A 22,140-nucleotide genomic window follows, 5' to 3' on the forward strand; every position below is an offset into this window, starting at 1 on the left:
ATAAACAGATCTGACAAACAAAGATGTGGTACAAAGGCTACACTCACTGTCCTTCGTGCTGTCAAAGGAGGATCCAGGCTATGGAAACAATGTATCAGCTCAGAAACTATTGTTTTCTACATACTCTACAACAAAATAAGAGCCCTAAGAAATCAACAGTTCTATCAATAGTGATTACTTATTTTACAAAAAGTTTAAAACAGTAACAAGTTTAATTTCAGAAACCCAGAATCACATTCCACAAATTGTCAACATTTTACGAACGACAAGTGTAGCATTTTTCATCAATGAGCACCCGACTCACATTAACATTTTAATTTTTATCGTGAGTCTCAGCTACAGTAGAATCGATAGTGCGAATATGACAAAGAATGATTACAGTTTTGACACTTGACAGACAATGTCCAACTAATCGGACAAGCAGCTCTAGCTCATCTGGAATAGGGTGTAGGTAAGAAGCACTTGTTGCTTTTCAAAGAAAACATTCCAGAATTCACTTTGGCCGATTACGGTAACTACAGGAAAGCAAACTGAGACAGCCAGAAGGGGATCAGAACACACTGTTCACTGTTCACCGTCCTCTGATACGACTTGACAGCAGTGTGTGAAATGCTCGCCGAGGGTAGTAGAGACTGTGGCAGTGGAAGTGCATCTAATTTAGATTCAAATTCCCCACTAACTTCTACTGCTCTGACAATTGTTCACATTCATAGTACTTGTGGACACGAACCAGTAAAGCAGCCACAAAATAAAAAAAAAAAAAGAGTGTGGTAAAGCAACACAGAGAACCTAATACAGTACAGAGACACTTTGCATTTAAAACAGCCCAAGTGCTCCCAAACAGCCACTGAGGAGAATTTACGCCACACATTAAACTAACTGTTTCGTTACCTCTCCAAATGCTGGAGGATGATAATGGGGCTTTGTTTTCAGAGTACTGATTGGAATCAAATCCAGTGTTTGTAGGGTTCAGCAAATACAATGCACGTCATCTTCACACGTGCCAAACCGGTCGCTGATTTTTCCGATGACACGAATGGGAACAGTGCGATCTCAGAAGGGAAAACCCCACGCTCAGGATAATACCCATAGCGTTCGACAAGCACAGAGGTTCGTAAACATTACTTTTACTTGATGGTGACGGTCAGATCAACTGACAAAGTCCTACGTTCATCCAAGCTGTTATAGACTGAGCGCCACATGTCAAAATTAAAAAACAACTCTCTCAATCACATGCTGTGTGCCTTGGTGGCTCACTGTATAGGTGTCGGACAGAGAACCTGAAGACCCAGGGTACAATCTCTAACTGGTGCAAGCGTTTTTCTGTCATTTATTCCTTCTTTCACTTTGAGCAATACCGTGTCAAAGTGAAACATTCCTAGCTGTACTCTCTGTAACAGCCTGAATAATTCAGTTCACAGGTCATGGCAGCTTAATCAAACTTTTTTTTTAATACATGACAAGCAACTGTTTAATTGTCTTATTACAATTACTGTTTTAGATTTACACTATCATTACGGTATCTGTATACATCAAAACAAAACACGAAACAATTAGAAATGCTTAAGAATCAATCACCAATAAATTCTGGGATGTTACTGTATTTCTTTTTCTTTGTCAGTATATTCTTGTACAACTGATGTAATTTTATTGCAAAAAATTTTATTCCGTTTTATGTCTTCATCCCATGTTTTCTTTGTAACACATTGTAATAACCTTTAACACTGAAGGTGTGAAGAAGATTTAGTTATACCTTTGCTTAGGTTTTCTTTTCATAATAAATGTCTATGGACGTACACTCTTCAACACACCTACACTTAGCACCGAGCGAGGTGACACAGTGGTTAGACACTGGACTTGCATTCGGGAGGACGACGGTTCAATCCTGCGTCCGGCCATCCTGATTTAGGTTTTCTGTGATTTCCCTAAATCGCTCCAGGCAAATGCCAGGATGGTTCCTTTCAAAGGGCACGGCCAACTTCCTTCCCCATCCTTCCCTAATTCGAACAGACCGATGACCTCGCTGTCTGGTCTCCTTCCCCAACCAACCCAACCCAACATCTACACATACCTGACAATCAGTTGTGACTGATTTCATACTGAACATACCACCTTTTAGACAAAGATACCTGTTTGGTCCTGTAGATATTTAGCAGTTCAAATCGATGGTAATTACATGGATTGTGATACTGATACATGCTATGATGTGTAATTAATGGTTGATCTTTCATAAATATAAATTTATGCCAGCTATGTACGACTGATTGATCGTCATGGATTTGTAGCCATTTTATGCTTTCCTCTGATGTAAATATACGATGTGACAATGGCATAAATCAAACCGAGTGTTATAATAAAACACAATTAAACAGTTGCACAACCTCACTTAAACGAACAAAGCCATTGGCTATCACCTTCAAAAAAATGTTTAGTTAAACTTTCACAGTCCATTTAACATGCCAGGTTTTTACATGAACACTGTACAGTGTCACAACACCTGCTTCAGATAATCCGAGTAGATTTTAACTCGCCTACTTCATCTCATTTAACATGTAGTCTGAAGAAATAGTAAAGAAATGTTTTGAAGGGAACGAGGGTGGTATCTACCCATGGGAAAAGGATCGAATGTATAAAATTTACTGACAAAGTGGCACTTTTTACTGAATTTTAATTGACAATGAACAAAATGACAGAAAGTCCGAGTGCAGCATCCCAAGAGCACAAGATGAGAATTATTAATAGTAAGAAAATCAAGGACATGACCATTCCTACAAAGTAAAGGAATATATAGCTGTGAGGTAACGGCAGGGCATAGTTGTACAAGTAAAAAGAAATCAAATACAAAGGCACCTAACAGAGGAAGAGGAGATGACATGCACCCAAGCAATAACAACCAGAATTGCAATGGTTAAGCAAGCATTCAAATAGCAAGAAGAAGCTACTATGTGGAAAACTGAACAGACATGTAAGCAAAATACTGGTTAAATGCTTTGTCTGGAGTGGGGTTCTGTACAGTGCAGAAACATGCACAATAAGAAATGAAGATAAAAGAAGACTGGAGGCTTTTGAGATGTAGACAAGGATGAGTATAGTAAAAATAAATTGGACAGAAAGAATTAAGGATGAAGGACTATTAAGAAGGGATTGTGAACAAATACAAATACTGTAGGAGATTTAAATAGAAAGAGAACAACACTATCTAGAAGGCACCATTACTATCACATGCTTTAGAAGCAACAGCTAAAGGAAAAAAGAGGAAAAGGGAGAAAAGATATCCAGCTAGTGGACAAAATCAGAGTGCAAAACAAGTACGTAATGACAAAAGAATGGCAGAAGACAGAAAATGCAGGAGAGCCAATATTATCTTAAGACCTTCCTAACTGGACAGACCAGATTTGTGGCTGTTATCACACAGGTAGTAATTAAGCAGCAGACACTCAACATGTCCTTTGTCGGATACATATCTCCACGTTACAGACACATGTATAGTGCTGATCGGTGAGTACAAGACATATGGTGCAATCTCTCAGGAAATGGTGTCACAGGACCACTCCTGGCTACTATTTTTCTTTACTTGCCTGAAGCAAGGGCCAGACCAGTATCCCACAATTTGTCAGAATTGTACATTGTAAACTAAACATATCTCAATTTTGCCACGATACAGACAGCTGACAGTGTTTTTTATGTTAATGTTTTGTTTCATGTATTACATAATAACAACAGCCGAGAAGTAGGAGGACAGCAGTGCTACGACAAATGCGTTGTTGTGGGTTGAAACTTCCCATTTCCTGAAGCATTGCAACAAGATGAGAAAACACCCATCAGGAAGGTGGGTTCTTGTCGTCAGGATATAGCTCTCTGTACAGTTCCACTGAATGCACAGCATTTAGCTTACCTTCAACAGCAACAATAAAAGAAACATTATGTCAATGCAGTGTGAACGAAGGACAGCCTTTACTGTATGCCTACTCTAAACAACAGTATTTAAAAGGACTAAACTACTGTACCAAAAGTACCTGTACATAAGAAAACAGTATTGCTATTACTGATCTGCTAACTTACATTCCCCATAGATGAGTAGCATTTCTACCTTCTCTTCGTTGGTGTACATTCTACTTATGTTTACATTTGTCCTCTGTCAACGTCAGCACATGGATGTGTTCCATTACCATGAGTACCTGCACTAAGCACTGGGAGCGTCAACGTCAGTGTTGTGTTATGTGATGTGATTATTAACATTGTGTTTCAGTGAATGGTACACTGTGATACATTTTTGAATAGATCTTTACGAGAGGAAATGAATTACTGAATAAAAAATACAGGGTGCCATTTAAAAAACTCATACCGCTGTTCAAATCTTTGTAAAAAACAAAGCTACAACGAAGGCACTCACGCTGATTGATGTCTCTCTGACGGCTAAAGAATGTTTTCTTGAAACATTTTGTAATTTGCATATGGACAAACAGTTATTTAGGGTGGTCAAGATAAATGGGACACCCAGTATATATATATATTGAAGTGTTTCCTACAGTCTTGTCGATGTCAGTACCCTGCATCGCGCTACAAACGTGAGGGATTTATGAAACACGATGTGTGAACAAATGAAAGGAGAGTGTTTGATGAGTGTGACACACAGTCACATGTTCTGTCTCCACCCGAATTTCTGCCTTCCTCTACAGTTTCCACACTGGAGCACTTTATCAGTGAGCTGATCTAACAGAAAAACTACACATTTCCAAAAATTTTAGAATAGCCATCTCTTTTGCTGTAACCAACCACTACAGTAGCATTTAAATGAATCACGTGTTCTACAACAACAAAAAAGATTTAAGTGTAAAGATTTACACCACCACACAGTTCCAGTATCTAGCAGATTACAAACAATTTACTCCACAAGAAACTACACTATACAGCAACTCAAATGCTGCCCACACAATTTTTTTCTGTAAAAAGTTTACCTGTTAACTGACAACATATTCACAGGGGGTCAATTCACGACCAGCGCGATGCTAGCTACAAAGAGATGGACACACAATGTGAAGGGCACGACATGAGCTGATACATCTATGGGGAGGGGGCCGGGGAAGGTGCCAAGGTGGAGGCGATGCCTGGATCCTCCCTGCTGGCGAGGCGGGGAAGGTGAGGCCCAGTATCGGTGTAGGCGCCACACTAACTACACTTACTGTTTCATGAGGTTGGTGCGCGGGCACACATTGTTGATCTTGTTGTTGTGTGTGATCTTTCGCAAGCCGTCCCTCCACGTCTACACGGTAGATGGCGTGTCGAGAGGAAACGGGCGAAAGAGACAGGCAGAAAAATAGTTGTATTTACTCGTGTAACACGACAACAAAACAAATGACACATATTACTTCAACAATAATTATACGATCTTTAATGACTAGAACAGCACATAAGTTAAATCACCAGTACAGAAGCTCAGTCTTCAAGAAAGGTGTTTCTCCCTGTATTAGCAGAGAAACTGTTCAGTTTAGTTATATTACAACAATACTGAGCTTATGCAGCAAATGTCTGCAGAAGTCCTGAAAAGAAAAGGTGAGTGATGGATACAAATGTATACAGGGCATCTGAAAACAAGTTGCGGAAAATGTAGAAGCCAAATATTGCCAATAATGCGAGTCAGGATGTGTCACATGTTGGCTCCTCAACTGATCAGTTCACAGCCACTGCCAGAATAAGGACAAAGGAATTCATCAGCAACCGGATCCAAGAGCAGAGGCCTTATGTTATTGTGAGGAACAGAGAGTTCACACTCATGATTAGGAAGGGGGAGAAGGCTAACCCAGAACTCATACTTTCAGCAGAACAGGTGATGAAAAGGCAGATAGTATCCGAGGAAGGTAGGGGAAACAAATGGAAGAAATGACAAGAAAGTCAATGGAAGGGGTGACGGGGAGGGGAGAAGAGTCAGGAGATCGGAGTGGAATAAAGTTGATCCACAAGGGACTGAGATGACGGTATATCAACCCTCCTGTGTGCCTAACCTGATCTACCCTTCTGAAACTGGACAGTGGAGAACATGGATTTAAGTGAGATACAGGTGTGTGAAACGAAATTTCACATAATCAGAATGCGAGTACTACATATGGACAGAATAAGGAATAAAGAGATCAGGGAAATGGTAAAGGAAAGGGAATAGAATTAGTGAGGCTTAAGTGGTACAAAAGATAAAGAGAAGGACATGTGATAGAATAATGAGGAAGATGCACGCACTGAACCTCTGAGACAAAAGTAGAAAAGAAGAGAGTGCAATAGTTGGCTGAAAGGTGGTTGTTGAGAATTTGGAGAGAATGCGAGTACTAGAACAGAGTGGTAGGGGGAGGGGTGTCAGGGTAAAATGGAGAGGCTTACATGCAAAGCAGACCCGGCTAGTGGCCACACACTGACCCTCACAAGAGCTCATCAAGTGGTAGCAGGAGGGTTAGCAGTTGACATCACCCTCCATTTCTAGTGTGTGCACGATTGTCAATCTCTGCAAACTCCAGGAAGGCTCGTCCTTTGAACCACTCCCTCACAATCAACACGGTGGTGATGTCTGTAAGTGTGTCACGTTCAGCATGCAGTGTCACGCACCACACAACGTTACGGGGTATGACATGACTGCTTCATGGCTGGGTGTAAATATCACTAACTGTGAAACTTATCTTTCTAAAATAAATTTCTAGTGAGCTCTCACTCTTAAGGCATAATCAATATTTCTGATCCCTTTCCATTCCTGTCATAATGCTGTTAGGCAATTTTTGTGTCTTATTTTCAGGCACCCTGTAAACACCAACCTGCAGCACACAACAAAGAAAATGTTTGCCACTTATTTGGCAGCCTGTAGAATGCTCCCAAATGCTTCCTCAATTTGTTTCTGTAACAATTCATGCAACTACCTTTCACCGGGTTGTATGCATGACACCTTTAATGATAGGTGCCATAAATGAGTATTTCTGTAAATTTTATGGTAACTTCCAACACTTTCTTTATAATGTAACCCATACAGCTCCGCCTGCGTTCTGTTGGCTAGCACAAAACGGATGTCGCAGCCTAATGTTGAGGCCATCAGTCGAGGTGGAGGACAGGCATGGGGGGAGGGGGAGGGGAAAGGAGAGTGGGCGTCACCGAGGTCATGACCCCCATCCCCAAAAATGTGGTTTTGGGAGTAATGACTGTATAGTTACCCCAGGAGTGTGAACCACTCTGCAAAGACAAGTTGAAGTCACAGCTGCATTGAAATTAAGGTGGAAAACAAATCTAAAGGCTTGGTCCTCTTCTTTAAATTTTGTAGTGACAAACATTTTGAAGCCATATTCTCTTGCCATGTCATATAATAAGACATACCCTCATACAGTTCACAACGAGAGTTATGGTGACCAGCAGTGCAAATCCACCATTTATAGACCTGTACTTAAAAATATTAATAAATGAAAAATTAATTGAGAACCTAGTTCTGTTTCCATTATGAACCAATGGGTGAGAGTGCAGTAATTACACTATGTGATCAAAAGTAACCAGATATCCCCAAAAACATACGTTTTTCATATTAAGTGCATTATGCTGCCACCTACTGCCAGGTACTCCATATCAGCAACCTCAGTAGTCATCAGACATCGCGAGAGAGCAGAATCGGGTGATCCACGAAACTCACGGACTTCCACCGTTGTCAAGTGACTGGGTGTCACTTGTATCATATGTCTGTACACGAGATTTCCACAGTCCTAAACATCCCTAGGACCACTGTTTCCCATGTGATACTGACATGGAAACATGAAGGTACACACATAGCACAAAAGTGTACAGACCGACCTCGTCTGTTGACTGACAGAGACCGCCGACAGTTGAAGAGGGTCATAATGTGCAATAGGCAGACATCTATCCAGACCACCGCACAGGAATTCCAAACTGCATCAGGATCCACTGCAAGTACTATGGTAGTTAGGTGGGAGGTGGGAAAACTTTGATTTCATGGTTATGAGCGGCTGCTCATAAGCCACACATCACACTGGCAAATGCCAAATGACACCTCGCCTGGTGTAAGGAACATAAACATTGGATGATTGAATAGTGGAAAAACTTTGTGTGGAGTGACAAATCACAGTACACACTGCGGCAATCCGATGGCAGGGTGTGGGTATGGCGAATGCCCTGCGAACGTCGAATGCATGGTGAACGTTATCTGCCAGCGTATGCAGAGCCACAAGTAAAATTCGGAGGTAGTGGTGTTACGGTGCGGTCGTGTTTTTCATGGAGGGGGCTTGCACCCCTTGTTTTGTGTGGCACTCTCACAGCACAGGCCTACATTGATGTTTCAAGCACCTTCTTGCTTCCCACTGTTGAAGAGCAATTCGGGGATGGCGACTGCATGTTTCGATACAATGGAGCACCTGTTCATAATGCACGTCCTGTGGTGGACGTTGTTACAAGACAATAACATCCCTGTAATGGACTGGCCTGCACAGAGCCCTGACCTGAATCCTACAGAACACTTTTGGGATGTTTTGGAATGCCGACTTTGTGCCAGGCCTCGCTGGCCAACATTGATACCTCTCCTCAGTGCAGCACTCCGTGAAGAATTGGTAGACATTCTCCAAGAAACTTTATAGCACCTGATTGAATGTATGCCTGTGAGAGTGGAAGCTGTCATCAAGGCTAAGAGTGGGCCAACACCATATTGAATTCCATCATTACCGACAGAGGCACCACGAAGTTTTAAGTCATTTTCAGCCAGATGTCCAGATACTTTTGATCACATAGTGTACATTACATTAACTTCAACGTGAGGTTAAATGCTGCAAAGCTGACAGCTTTCAATGATCCCATCTATGACGGCGCAGATAAATTGCAGCGAGCCGAAAGATCTATCAATGATGCCTTCACTCTATAGCAGTGTAGCTGAAAGTCAATAAGGTAACTGCTGGGGTTGATGGTACCACCCTGGTTCCTCATTAATGGCTAATGAAAACTTACCCGGGTCAGAGAGTGGTGCTGTAAGGCATCACCAAGTCATCCTTTTGTTGGTTTTTGCAGGCTGCTTGTAGTCTTCAGTGTACAGCACATAAGAGTAGAACAATAAAAAATTCTCTATCCAGAGGAAGAATTAGCAATTGTTTGGATTGGGAACATTGTCAGAGTCAGTCAATAGGAAGTTGACACCACAGTACACAACCTTCAGGGTGAGTGTCGATCAGACAAATGTTCTGCGGCAGGTCCGGTGTGTCCCAGTGGAATGCCATTTTGCATTTAACAAATGACAATTTCTGAAAGCTGAGCTGATATGCACAGATACTTAACATCAGAAATCAGATGTTACTACTGATGATGAGCCAGAGGGTGAACTACTGTAGAGCAAATCTTCTACAAGCAAAAAGACAACACAGGGTTTTCGAGAGAATGTTCTGCACTATGTTTTTATACATCTGGCAAACTTTACAGTCCATTGATCAGTCAAAAGAAATTTCACTGTAGGATTCGGGAAAAGGTGAGAGAGTGCATGAGATACAAACAGTCAAATGTATGGAGGCATTTAGCAGCTTAATAATCTGCATATGTCCCCTGCAAGCTATTTCCGAGTGTGCAGTGGAGGGAGAGAGAACTGCCCACACAGCCAGCTCCCCCTCATCTTTTATCCTCGTGAAATCAGCAAGAGACAGGGGAAGCTGGTGGCAGAATTGTCACACAGCCTCACTCGAGTCCCAGCTCTCTACTCTGCACTTACTCGATAGCATTTCATGAGAACAACTTGGCCTTTCCTGCAAAGATTCACTTTTAAACTACCAAAATATCTATTTGAACTAACAAAATATCTACGTTACACTCAATACTTCATGAACTGAACTATTTCCAAATGTTGAGTAACGTAAACATACGAAAAAGATATTGACTCCAGGGAGTAAATTTGAAGGCCAGTGATGAAGTGCATTACTTATAAGAACACATGTCATCTGTGGGATTCAGAGAGGATTACCAACAGCTTTCTTGTTGTTGTGAACCTGCACTGAATTGAAAAGGAAGGCCGATTTTCATTATTGCATCTGAGAAGGCCTGTAGGAAGTGAAAAGCATCAAAGTGTAGAGAAAACGTACTAACGAATAACAAGAGAGTGTGCATATGGGTGGAACAACAATACAAATATTAAGCACAGCAAAGACTGAATGAACTTTTCTAGAAGTGGAAAAAAATGACACTGTAGTGCATTTGGCACTGTAATAACTCTGAAGACAATGGTGTGTAACACATCATAAAAGTAATGTTTGTATTCCTTGCACAGCTATTAGTCCAATGAACACCACACAAATCTGTGTAAAAAATATTGACCAAAATATGCTTAAGAGGTACACCAGAAAACAAAATGTTACTCAAATAACATCAACAATTTCATCCAAATACTTTTCAGTGTCTGTATAAAAAAAATTAAAACAAAATTTAAAAAAAACTTTGCCTTTCTTCCCACTAAAACATTTTTAAAATTATTTTTATGTGCAAATGTCCACATGTGAATTATTAATACAAACACACATAGCCTAAAGAAAGAGTTACTCCTACGAAATTTACCAGTGAACATATAACACAGGCCATAGTCTCAACACTATCATAGTTCCAGCTGACATCACTATGGCCATGCATTACACGGCCTGCCTGTTTCTTTTCTTCTTCTAAATCTGTCAGCATGCACATTTACAGAACAGAAATACTGTAAACTATGTACGCAAGACTGCCAATGAATCAAATACACAAAGTTTTAAAACACACTAAACATTAGTGAAACACTGTACTTTAACTTGACAGTGGACACACACATCATGCTCTAATGACTGTTTGCCACCATGCATGTTAGCACACACTGCACAAGTTGTAAGCTTTCTTACAGATTACTGGGGCTGTGTGTTCCAAAAGAAAGAGTTACAACATCAGAAGTTGTTCCTAACAAGTTACCAGTGTAAACCAAAACCATCACAAATCTGCAAGGAGAATTCTGGGCCAGAGTGCACGTGAACAGAAAATACATTTTTGGTATTCTCTTCTTTTGGAACACACATATCTAATAAGGAAGACTTGCTCAATGTCGAGCAGGATAAGTCTTATCAGTTAATAATGTAACATGAGGCTAAGGGAAGAAACCATGCTTAACAGCACATAAATACAGATAATCAGAATTCTAGCCAGAAAAATGACACACATGCTGACTGGAACAGTAGTCCCATACTGAAGCAATCTGTTCCAGGATATTAATAGTTAGCACACAGATATCTGAAAGCAAAACTTACTGTTTCTTTAAACACGTCATGGGGCAAACATTATTCGCTTTCACGTTGTGCGTGATTTTCCTGATCCCATCTAACCAGGCCTGTAGGAAGTGAAAAGTATTAAAGTGAGACAAAAACATGAGACATTCTTCTCTTGTTGTTTGCAAACCATGTGCTTCAGCATGCTTCTCCGGATGTGCCGGCCGCTATAAGTACAATCTCGACCCGTGTTAGACTCAAATAAAAATAGTAATAAAAAAATCAACTATATTATTTCCATACCAGCTATCAACTTACTGGAAAATACATTTTTTGGCAGGCACATAAGAGGTCAAGCACAGAAATCATATAAAGAAAGACATTGTTAATAGCTGGATGAGTTCCTCAGTTCGCAAATGCCAATAAAAAGCTTCGGGGAAGAGTTAACACCCAAAGTAGTAAGTAGATACGTGCAATTTTAACTACTTCGCCACAATTTCCAAGAACCATTTCAAATTGTTATTCATTATTTATCTAAAACCTTTATCATTAAAATATTCTTGTCACTTAGAGACTGTCACCTCCTGGAATAGACAAGAATTCAAACTGCTAAATTATAATAGTTTACTTTCTAATTACATATGTTTAATGTATTTTTTAATGTGAATAGAAATTGCTGCAGAACTGTGGTGTCTGCTCCTCTCAAAATCACACATCTCCCCTGCTATGCTGTCTAAATCAAATTTGAACGGGCGGGTCAGTCTCTCTCTCTCCCTCCCCAAATATCCACATCATATGATTCCCACTCCAGCACTCGATCCCTGGGATAAGTTTCCTTGTCGTAATATTAAATCTCAAAGTGCAAGTGGCTTTTAATATTAATTCATATTTCATTTATTTCCATCATTCATGATGCACCATATCAGTAGCTAGTACATAGTACTTTAGTTCGCCCTTATGTGGAAGGACAATTGCCAGAAATGTAATCCCTGCACAATACAGCCCAGTTTCCCAACTGCTATTATTATATGAGCAGCCAACATTGAGTATAATCACTGAAGACAGTGCTCTATGACATGGTTTCTATGGATATTTCTGTAGATATACACAGGTGACTGGTGGCAATGCGTGGAGAGTATGCACAGTCACAAAAAACCATGTACAACTGGGTGGACAGCTGGAAAACTGGCCGCACATCGATGGAAAAAGGGAGTCAGTTCTGGGAGGAAAGTGACTGTGGTACACCAGGCTAACATTTCAAGAGCAGAAAACATCATGTTCTCTGAGCTGCAAGCAGCCAGAAGCAGTCTGCACCACACAGTGCACAAACACCTTAAGCTTGGGAACGTGTCCGCCAGATGGGTTTCCGAATCCCTGAATGCAGCACAAACACAACAACGCAAGGACGTGTGCAGTGATCTTCTTCGAAGCCACGGCTATGATCCAGAATATTTCGTGCTCAAACTCTCAACAAGTCTCGGCCCTGAACCCGTGAGCTGGAGATCGAAGCCCTATAAGTGCAGTGGATGCATAATGACTGACCCCTCCTGAAGAAGTTCTGTACAGGGCTTTCAGTGGGACAACACGTGGCCACAGTCTTTGTGGACAAGGACAGAATCCTCATCACTGATTGGCTGTAACTGGGGACCACTGTTAACAAATTAATAGTACTGCACACATGCAGACTCTGCAGATGTTGCACCGTGCAAATCAAAATAAACAGCCAGGCTAATGGGTGAAAGGAACTCTCACATCACAGCAACTCTTGCTCCCATGCCAAGTATGTGTGTTTGTGTGTGTGTGTGTGTGTGTGTGTGTGTGTGTGTGTGTGTGTGTGTAAAGAAAAATATGAATATGGCGTGCCCGCTTTACATAAATGAGTGTCAATGACAATTTAAAGCTTAGTAAGACTACGCAAGCTACAAACTTTATAGCACTTGCAAGGCCGTCTGAAGGCCTGCACAGGAATATGAGGCTCACCTTTCAAGTTCTCACAAGCAACAATTACGACAGGTGGCATTAACTTAATTATTATTTTACAATGCGTCATGTGCTGTTGTTGAAACAATGGCAGCAAAGGATAGCAGCATCTAGTGAATGTACCGCACATGTGGCCAACATCAGACCAAAAGAGTTGCATCACATCGGTGTGGCACTGTTTCTTACATTTGTGCTAAGGCTGATATTACATGTATTTTCACTGTTTTCAAACATTTCTATATTATTACCAAGAATGGTGTTGAATTATTGTTGCTACAGATGGAAATTCATTAGAAGAAGAAAAGTTATTTTTCACAACCAAAATGTCTAATTATAGTAACCACATCAATAAGTGGTGCTTTATGTGTCAATTAATATCAAAGGTATAAAACTGTAGGGCTAATTTATGAGACAAAATATTTATGAGAAAAGTTCTATGTAAATCAGAGAGTGAGGCAGCATGCTGGTGGTCAATCCATTGAATTTATGTGCATATTTTAATCAATTTTCATCTCCAGATAAGATTTATACACCATCCATCCGACAAGTTCTGAAATAGATTTTATCCCTGGCATAAAAGCAAAATCAGCATAGTAGACTATGATGGCAGTGATGTGCAACTGACTGGCCAGTTATAGGTAGGCAGTGTTAACTGATGGGTGTGAAGTTGCAACAAAGCAACATATTTAAACCGAGGGTTTGAGCCATTCTCCACAACATTTTGAAGAAGAGAAACACATGTGCAAAGTTTCTCCCACACACAACGACTCTTGAACAGAGACATGGATGCCTGCACACCTGTCACAGACAATTCTTTTCTAGAAAAAAAAGTCTTCACAGGTGCAGACACTTGGTGTTATCAATAGAAGCCTGCCACAGAAGGACACACTGCAGCGATTGACACGAAGGGGCAATACTTTTGACGACATAACCAACATCTGAGCCATGTTACGAGCAAGTTGAACAATGTACCAAAGAAGAACTTTTCTGGCAGTTTCACATGGCTGTAAGACTATTCTGTGTGTTGCACAAAAGTGGAGGTAGTCTCTAAACACCTAAAGCATTAAAACCACCATCTTAATTTTTCTCTATCCTTATTCCTCCTATCTTGAAACTTTTTGAACTGACAGATTATATAGCAGCCTTAGTCATTAACATAGATTAAACAGATCTGCTTAATGAAGTTGTCACAATAGGAAACTGTAGTACCTGCACGGTTCTGCTACTTATGATGTAAAGAATGAATATGTGAGATTAACAGTTTAGTTTCACTAAGTATAAATGGAGATTAAATATGGCAGCAAAAGTATAAACAGAATTACTTCATTCCTAAAAGTGTTCTCGTGTGTGATATAGCACTAACTGGCTGCATGTAACTGCAAATTAAAAGCTTGTCTGTCCCCTCTTTTCCCATAGAAAAAACAATTAGAGGCATTTTAGCTCCGAGACGAGTAGGAAACAAGAGTTTCTCTCTTCAAAGCTTGAAGCCAAGTTCATTCCAGATATGGACTGCAAGACACCTATCTGTATTGTAGTGATACAGCAACATTCACAACCTGCAGTGCAGGCCACTTACGCACGGTATCGTACCACAGTCAGTCAGTCACCTGACTTTTGGAGTCGACGTTGCTGGAGACAAAAAAGCTGGTTAACATTAGCAGAGGAACTCTTGTCTGGAAATGTAACCCCCCCCCCCCCCTCCGCTACACGTAAAACATCACAATACACACTGCTATCTGACTCCTGCTACTTGTCATCTGGGTCCACTTACAAGGTTCAGTGTTAATGGCACCAGTAGATCCTACATTGTTCTGGTATAGATAACCACCAATCTCTGGTCTTCCAGCTTCCATCCCGCCAAAACCTGCACCAGTAATTCTTCCTCAGATGCCACAGGGGTCTTATAAAGCGAGTATTTTGGGTAAAATTTTGATGAAGATGTAGTGACACATCATCCAAGAGGTCACACAGTACACTGTCAGGGAATCACAAGTATCCAGCTGCCACAAGATGTAGTGGAAGAAGGTACAGCCTAGTCACATGTACATCCATGAACCCTGCACGAATGTTCAAGCTGTATTGTTCCAGAAATCCATTGAGACATGCAACATGTTGGTTTTCATCAGTCTATACAACTGCTGCAGGGATTTAGAACATCTTCCCTCGTTAAGATGGCTTCATCCAGGAAAAGGATTTGCCATAGAAAGCCGGGCTGGTCTACATAATGCTGCAAGAACCACTTGCAGAAGTGGGCTCATGATGTAAATTTCTGTAGCTATATTGCTTGCACCTTCTGGAGATGGTACAGGTGTAGCAGGTGCTCGTGCAGAAAACGCCAGAAAGTATGGTGATCAGCATTCACTCTAACTGCTACATTTCTGGTACTCCTCGCCATGTTCTCTTCTACTGCCATGGAGTTCGCCTATGCAATATCTGTTTGGGCAGTGCCATCCTGGAGCACTGTAGATGGCCACAAATGTACCCATCTCTGTGGACTGGTGGTACACCGTAGCAAAGAAGGAGTGTGACGGACAGTGTTTTGCAGTGTGGAAAGTACTCCGTGTATAACTGACAGACAGCCATCCACTGCACCAAGCTTCAACGTACAGTAACATCTTACCAGTATATTCCACAGTCTTATAGTTCACCTTGGTCACCACCAACACACTCAAAATGAAATGTTTGTATACCTTGCATTCTTCACTGTAGTGAATGACTATTGCTGTACAGTAGTAAAGTATGAACAAAGACCACAAGCACAACAGCAGGTACAAACCTCTCGGGGCAGATCAGACACACAACTGAATGGCATGCAAACAAACCATTAGTGGGCATGGGACATCAGATTATTGGCAAACGAAGTGTTTAATACCCTAGTCAAGAAAATGAGGAGGTCTCACCATGTGTCGTGGTACTTTGCATGCAATGGGAAAATGGTTCACTTCCGGACACGAGTTCCTTTGTTAAACTTAACCATCTTGGTCCCAACTACAAGTCGTCAACATCTGTACTGAAAGATGCGCTATTTCACATTCAAAATTTTGAAGAATTACATACAGGGTGTCCCAGAAGGAATGGTCAAGATTCAGGGATATGAGAGGAGCATCGTTTGAAGCAAAAAAACTTCATGTGGATTTTGAAAAAAAGAGAGGTTCATTTGTTTAGTTGGTTACGCTTTAGAAGGCTGAAGAACATTTAATGCTCAATGGTATTCATCACAGTACACATCAATTTGCTAGCCATGTGTGGTTGATGAGACCAGGAGAAACAAGTGAAAACGTTGCATCGTTTTCATTGCGACAGGTGTCAGACATCTCACAGCACGGCAAACAATTGCTTGTTTGGCGGAGAACAAGAAGGGATTAATATCTTGTCATCTGCATTCAACTGAGCACTCTGTTTTGCTGTCATAATTACGTCAGATAACTGAACACCTCAACAGTGATTTTCATCGTGTCAGCAGGATTCTGAATTCATCCAAAAGCAAGTTTTAGAGATACCGACAAAAGAGGGCAAAAGAATTTTCAAAAATTGGTTGGAATGCTTGCAAAATGTATAAAATTTATTTAAAGATGAGTATTTTGGATAGCAGTGAAAGGATTTACACCAAAAAATATTTCTTTCATTGTCATTGTAAAAACTTAAAAAGGCGACCCGTGACTGCAGCACACATGACACTCGCCGAGTCTGTCCTTTACTTAAACCTCGGCTTCACGTGTTCTCAGGCCAGCTCGATTGGAAAATCTCTTAAGGGAGAGAGAGCTCATCAACTGCACTGCGCGAACCTCAGCACAAGCTGAGAGCACAGCTGATTAAACCTGAAATCCTATTTCCATATCTTATTTCTATATCTTAACTCACCTTTTATCCGTACTACACCAGCAGCCACAATCGAAACACCGTATTCTGACGTTAGCTTTCTAAATTGCGCCAACAGTGCCAAGGCTGCTGTCGATAGTTTTGCATTGTAGGTGCATCAGTAATTGGTGCTTCGGGAATATAATGAAAGCTGCCAGTCAAACGACTGAAGCTAGTGCTCGTGAAGCAAGTGACGTATTTTCAGTAGCTTCACCACTGAAGAATTTTGCTCAAACCAAAGTTTGTAGAGGATTATTAGAAGAAAAGTGTGACAAGAGAGCAAGCATACGGAGAGGTCAAACTGTTTGTTTGACCCCTGCACTGAGAGAAGGCGGTTGTGCAGAGTGCTCGACGCACCTTGGCGGTGTCGGCATCGGGGCAGATGACGTGCTGGTAGTTGATGTTGATGTAGTCGGTGCCGCTGCAGATGGTCAGAGACTTGTCCTCTACGGTGTCGCCGTGCTTCCCCACCAGCTGTGCCAGCAGTTTCTGGTCCTGCCAGCACACATCACCAAAAAATTACAATTTGTTAAAGGCTCTCAGGCAGAGCAGCTCCAAAATATGCATTAGTGGAAATCAGTATAAAGGCGAGGTTCCTTCGAAAGTAATGTACAATGTCCGAAGCAAGCATGTACCGACTTTATTAGGAATGTAGTAGATACTGTTTGTCCACGATAAGTTGACGATTTAGCCCAGTCAACGAAGACCAAAAAATGCAATTGGGGAAAAAATTCGTGTAGTCACAAATTTTTGTATAGTGGTAGAGGGAGTGTCATGAACAACGTGCTAAAGAATCTCACCTGTAGGGTGTGAGTGTTGGGGTGTGGGGCCGTTTAAAGGTCACTTTTTAACGTTTTTCTTGAACAACCATGGCCTCTACCGAAAATGTTTCCCAGTACAAAATTAAAATACGCTGAATCTCCTACAAAAAAAGTTTCTATTCATTTTTTTTCTCTAGGACCAATAGTCCTCGTGTTACAAGGCGTGAAAAAATAGTAAATTTATGAAAACAATGTTTTATGGTATAAAATTAATGTTTGGTGTTAAATGAAGTTAATTAAGACCAAATATTAAATGGCTATAAATCATTTCGGTACAGCAGAACGGTACTGAGGGATAAATTTTGTTCTGAGGATATGACAGGTGGCATCGTCGGATGAGGATGCTGTTTGGAGGGGGGAGGGGGGGTAGAGGGTAGATGATGATGGAAGGCAGGACACGGAACAATGTCAAGCACTTCCCTTATTTGTGCGTCTGTAAAACCAAGAGTGAGTTAGTGAGTCCTCAACTCCACCTACCCCATTACATCACAAGAAGACACACCTGGAGATTTTTGGTATTTCACAAAATGCGTTTTACGATGACACGTGTTAGAAATGTTTATTTTCCACAAATGCATTAACACTAAATGGAATACAGATATTAGTTACTAATAGAACTACACATGTCAACAGAATCTACGTACATCTCTGCAGACCACCTTGCACCGGTAGGCGGGAAACTGATTGCTGCTTTTTTTTTTGTCTCCCCCCCCCCCCCCCCCCCCCAAGGAAAGGCCCCTTTCACCACCATGAGAACTGCTAGCTCTTCAATTTACACACAGCATTTTCTGTCCAGTTCTGTTATGTGAGTAGACAAAACAACTTTGCTGTTGAGTGAGTTCAGTGCTTCCCTGTACTTTTATAAGGTATATTTGTATCTCGCACTTTTTGTTTATCCTGTCATTTAATGCTTTAGATATGTTCACGAATCAAAAGTTTCATGTAATACTTACTTCATCACTTACTGCAGTTTATATGATGGTGCGCTAAGAGCACGAAACGCGTTATTGATTATTAAATAATGCAGCAGAAACTGTCTTATATTTGGAATTCATTTTATTAAGTTATTAGTTATTTGCAATGATTAAGAGAGTCTGAACATGAAATATGTACCTATAAACAGTGGCCTACCATTGTACAAAAATTTGCGACCACACGAATTTTTTCCGCTGATTTTCCTTCTTTGTCTGGGCTAATTGGCGCAGTGGTTGTCAGGAACGGCCGTGTCTCCGCATTAGCATTACGGCTTCCGAAGTGCCGTGAGGGGCAGACAGCATCGACTGCTTGCCTTACAACGAAAGCGGAGGCTCCACTCGAGGAAATATGCCCGCTTAAGAGACACTTCAGTCGGATCGGAAGTCATCTAATTTGTTGATATATTCATGCTCAACTTGTATATTATTTATCGCAAATACAGAAAAATGAAAGTAGATGAATGTACAGCTTTGGACACCATGACCCGAAAGTCAAAAACTAATTGTTGGATTTTGTTTTCACATTGTATTGATTAAACACTGCGCAGCAGTAATGTTTACAAAGTGTAATTAACTGTGACTGAACGAATTGTCAAAATGATGTTCGCAAAATATCACTGTCATTTGTATTTGATTAATATCATTTTCATCATAGCCTGAGGGCGCGATACTGATAACTTAAACAATGAACGTTTCTATTATTCCATCTCTTGTCCAATACTCCTGCTCCTGAATAGAATAATTACTGCACGCACAGAGGCATTCAAAAATCATTCTTCCTGCACTCAATACGCGAATGGAACAGGAAGAAACCCTAATAAACTGGTACATGGGACGTACCCTCTGCCATGCACCTCATGGTCGTTTGCAGAGCACAGATCTAGATGAACTCTTAATGCCTCCCGGAAGTGCAACTGGCAGAGCCTAAAGCTGTCCTCACACGAAACGCGTTTCTCATCGCACAGCACCTCGGACATATTGTCCATCACTGTCATCACTACCGTAGCTCTGAAAATGACCCGGCTACATCTCACGCATCTTACGAGGTGCATTCAAGTTCTAAGGCCTCCGATTTTTTTTTCCCCGGACACGAAAGAGATAGAAACATGCGCATTGTTTTAAAATGAGGCCGCGTTCATTGTCAATACGTCCCAGAGATGGCAGCACCATACGGCGAGAATGAGAACTGTTTTAAATACTTAAAATGGCGACGTTTTCCTTACTTGAACAGCGTGCAATCATTTGTTTTCTGAATTTGCGTGGTGTGAAACCAATTGAAATTCATCGACAGTTGAAGGAGACATGTGGTGACGGAGTTATGGATGTGTCGAAAGTGCGTTCGTGGGTGCGACAGTTTAATGAAGGCAGAACATCGTGTGACAACAAACCGAAACAACCTCGGGCTCGCACAAGCCGGTCTGACGACACGATTGAGAAAGTGGAGAGAATTGTTTTGGGGGATCGCCGAATGACTGTTGAACAGATCGCCTCCAGAGTTGGCATTTCTGTGGGTTCTGTGCACACAATCCTGCATGACGACCCGAAAATGCGAAAAGTGTCATCCAGTGGGTGCCACGAATGCTGACAGACGACCACACGGCTGCCCGTGTGGCATGTTGCCGAGCAATGTTGACGCGCAACGACAGCACGAATGGGACTTTCTTTTCGTCGGTTGTGACAATGGATGAGACGTGGATGCCATTTTTCAATCCAGAAACAAAGCGCCAGTCAGCTCAATGGAAGCACACAGATTCACCGCCACCAAAAAAATTTCGGGTAACCATCAGTGCTGAAAAAATGATGGTGTCCATGTTCAAGGACAGCGAGGGCGTAATCCTTACCCATTGCGTTCCAAAGGGCACTACGGTAACAGGTGCATCCTACGAAAATGTTTTGAAGAACAAATTCCTTCCTGCACTGCAACAAAAACGTCCGGGGCTGCGCGTGTGCTGTTTCACCAAGACAACGCACCCGCACATCGAGCTAACGTTACGCAACAGGTTCTTCGTGATAACAACTTTGAAGCGATTCCTCATGCTCCCTACTCATCTGACCTAGCTCCTAGTGACTTTTGGCTTTTTCCAACAATGAAAGACACTCCGTGGCCGTACATTCACCAGCCGTGCTGCTATTGCCTCAGCCATTTTCCAGTGGTCAAAACAGACTCCTAAAAGCCTTCGCCGCAGCCATGGAATCATGGCGTTAGCGTTGTGAAAAATGTGTACGTCTGCAGGGCGATTACGTCGAGAAGTAACGCCAGTTTCATCGATTTCGGGTGAGTAGTTAATTAGAAAAAAAATCGGAGGCCTTAGAACTTGAATGCACCTCGTAATGTGCTCCTCGCCATGATTTGCGAACACAGCTCTCTCTCTCTCTCTCCTGCAATAACTTTGCTAGTCCTGTGCAGCAACTTAAAAGAAAGGAGCATCAACGAGATTCTGCAAGCCTTCCTTCGACATATCTCCCTGAAATTGTGTTTTATTTTGATCCATGCCAATTTTATCGGATTTAGATCGCAGTTGTAGGGCGGTAAACGAACTACTTCGTGGTCTCTGCTCTCAGCGATTTTATCCACGATGTGCACTTTCACGACTGGTTTGTTTTCGTTTTTAGACAACAGTTCAGTCTTCCTCATTGAGTCGCTGCGGTTTATTTGCCTGTCTCGCAACCACTCTAACATCGTAATCGTGAAATCATATTTATTAGGCATTCTGTCGACCTTCCTGTTGTGGAATGGCGCATCATGCATACAATCACAGAATTGGGTTGAATATAGGAACCACCACATCTGTAAACACCCCCCCCCCTCCCCCTCCGTCGACGTCCAGTAGTTCAAGAAATTCGCAAATTAATGAACATGGTTTGAAACTTCCTGAAAAACTAAAACTGTGTGCCAGACCGGATTTCCAGGTTCGAGTCCTAGTCTGGCACACATTTTTATTTTGTCAGTAAGTTTCAAATCAGCGCAGACTCCAGTGTAGGATGAAAATTTGTTCTAGCTCCTTGCTGCAAGTACTTGCCGAATTCGTCATTTTGCGGAAGCTTTTCTCAAACGTATATAAGTTGTGTGTGCTCGGTACCGATGCGAAAATTTCAGTGACGAAAATGAGAATGGCACAAAGACTGCCACTGGGGAAAAGAAAAATGGTTCAAATGGCTCTAAGCACAATGGGACTTGACATCTGGGGTCATCAGTCCTCTAGACTTAGAACTACTTAAACCTAACTAATCTAAGGACAGCACACACATCCATGCCCGAGGCAGGATTCGAACCTGTGACCG

The 22,140-nt window shown here is 41.5% G+C and overlaps 1 protein-coding gene across 4 annotated transcripts in view; it reads right to left on the reverse strand.

Annotated features, from left to right (window-relative positions):
* Nucleotides 1-22,140, reverse strand: part of LOC126106314 (1-phosphatidylinositol 4,5-bisphosphate phosphodiesterase) — a 409,255-nt gene that overhangs the window by 118,182 nt on the left and 268,933 nt on the right. For 3 of the 4 annotated variants that reach the window (XM_049912540.1, XM_049912542.1, XM_049912543.1), the window contains 2 exons: nt 17,421-17,558; nt 5,184-5,263 (listed from right to left, as the gene is read on the reverse strand). In XM_049912540.1, coding sequence (XP_049768497.1) covers nt 5,184-5,263; nt 17,421-17,558 — 218 coding nt within the window. Of the gene's footprint in view, nt 1-5,183; nt 5,264-11,267; nt 11,348-17,420; nt 17,559-22,140 lie in introns of all 4 variants that reach the window. The other variant, XM_049912541.1, reaches the window with a different exon arrangement.

This window comes from Schistocerca cancellata, chromosome 10 (genome assembly GCF_023864275.1).
Source record: "Schistocerca cancellata isolate TAMUIC-IGC-003103 chromosome 10, iqSchCanc2.1, whole genome shotgun sequence".
NCBI lineage: Eukaryota > Metazoa > Arthropoda > Insecta > Orthoptera > Acrididae > Schistocerca > Schistocerca cancellata.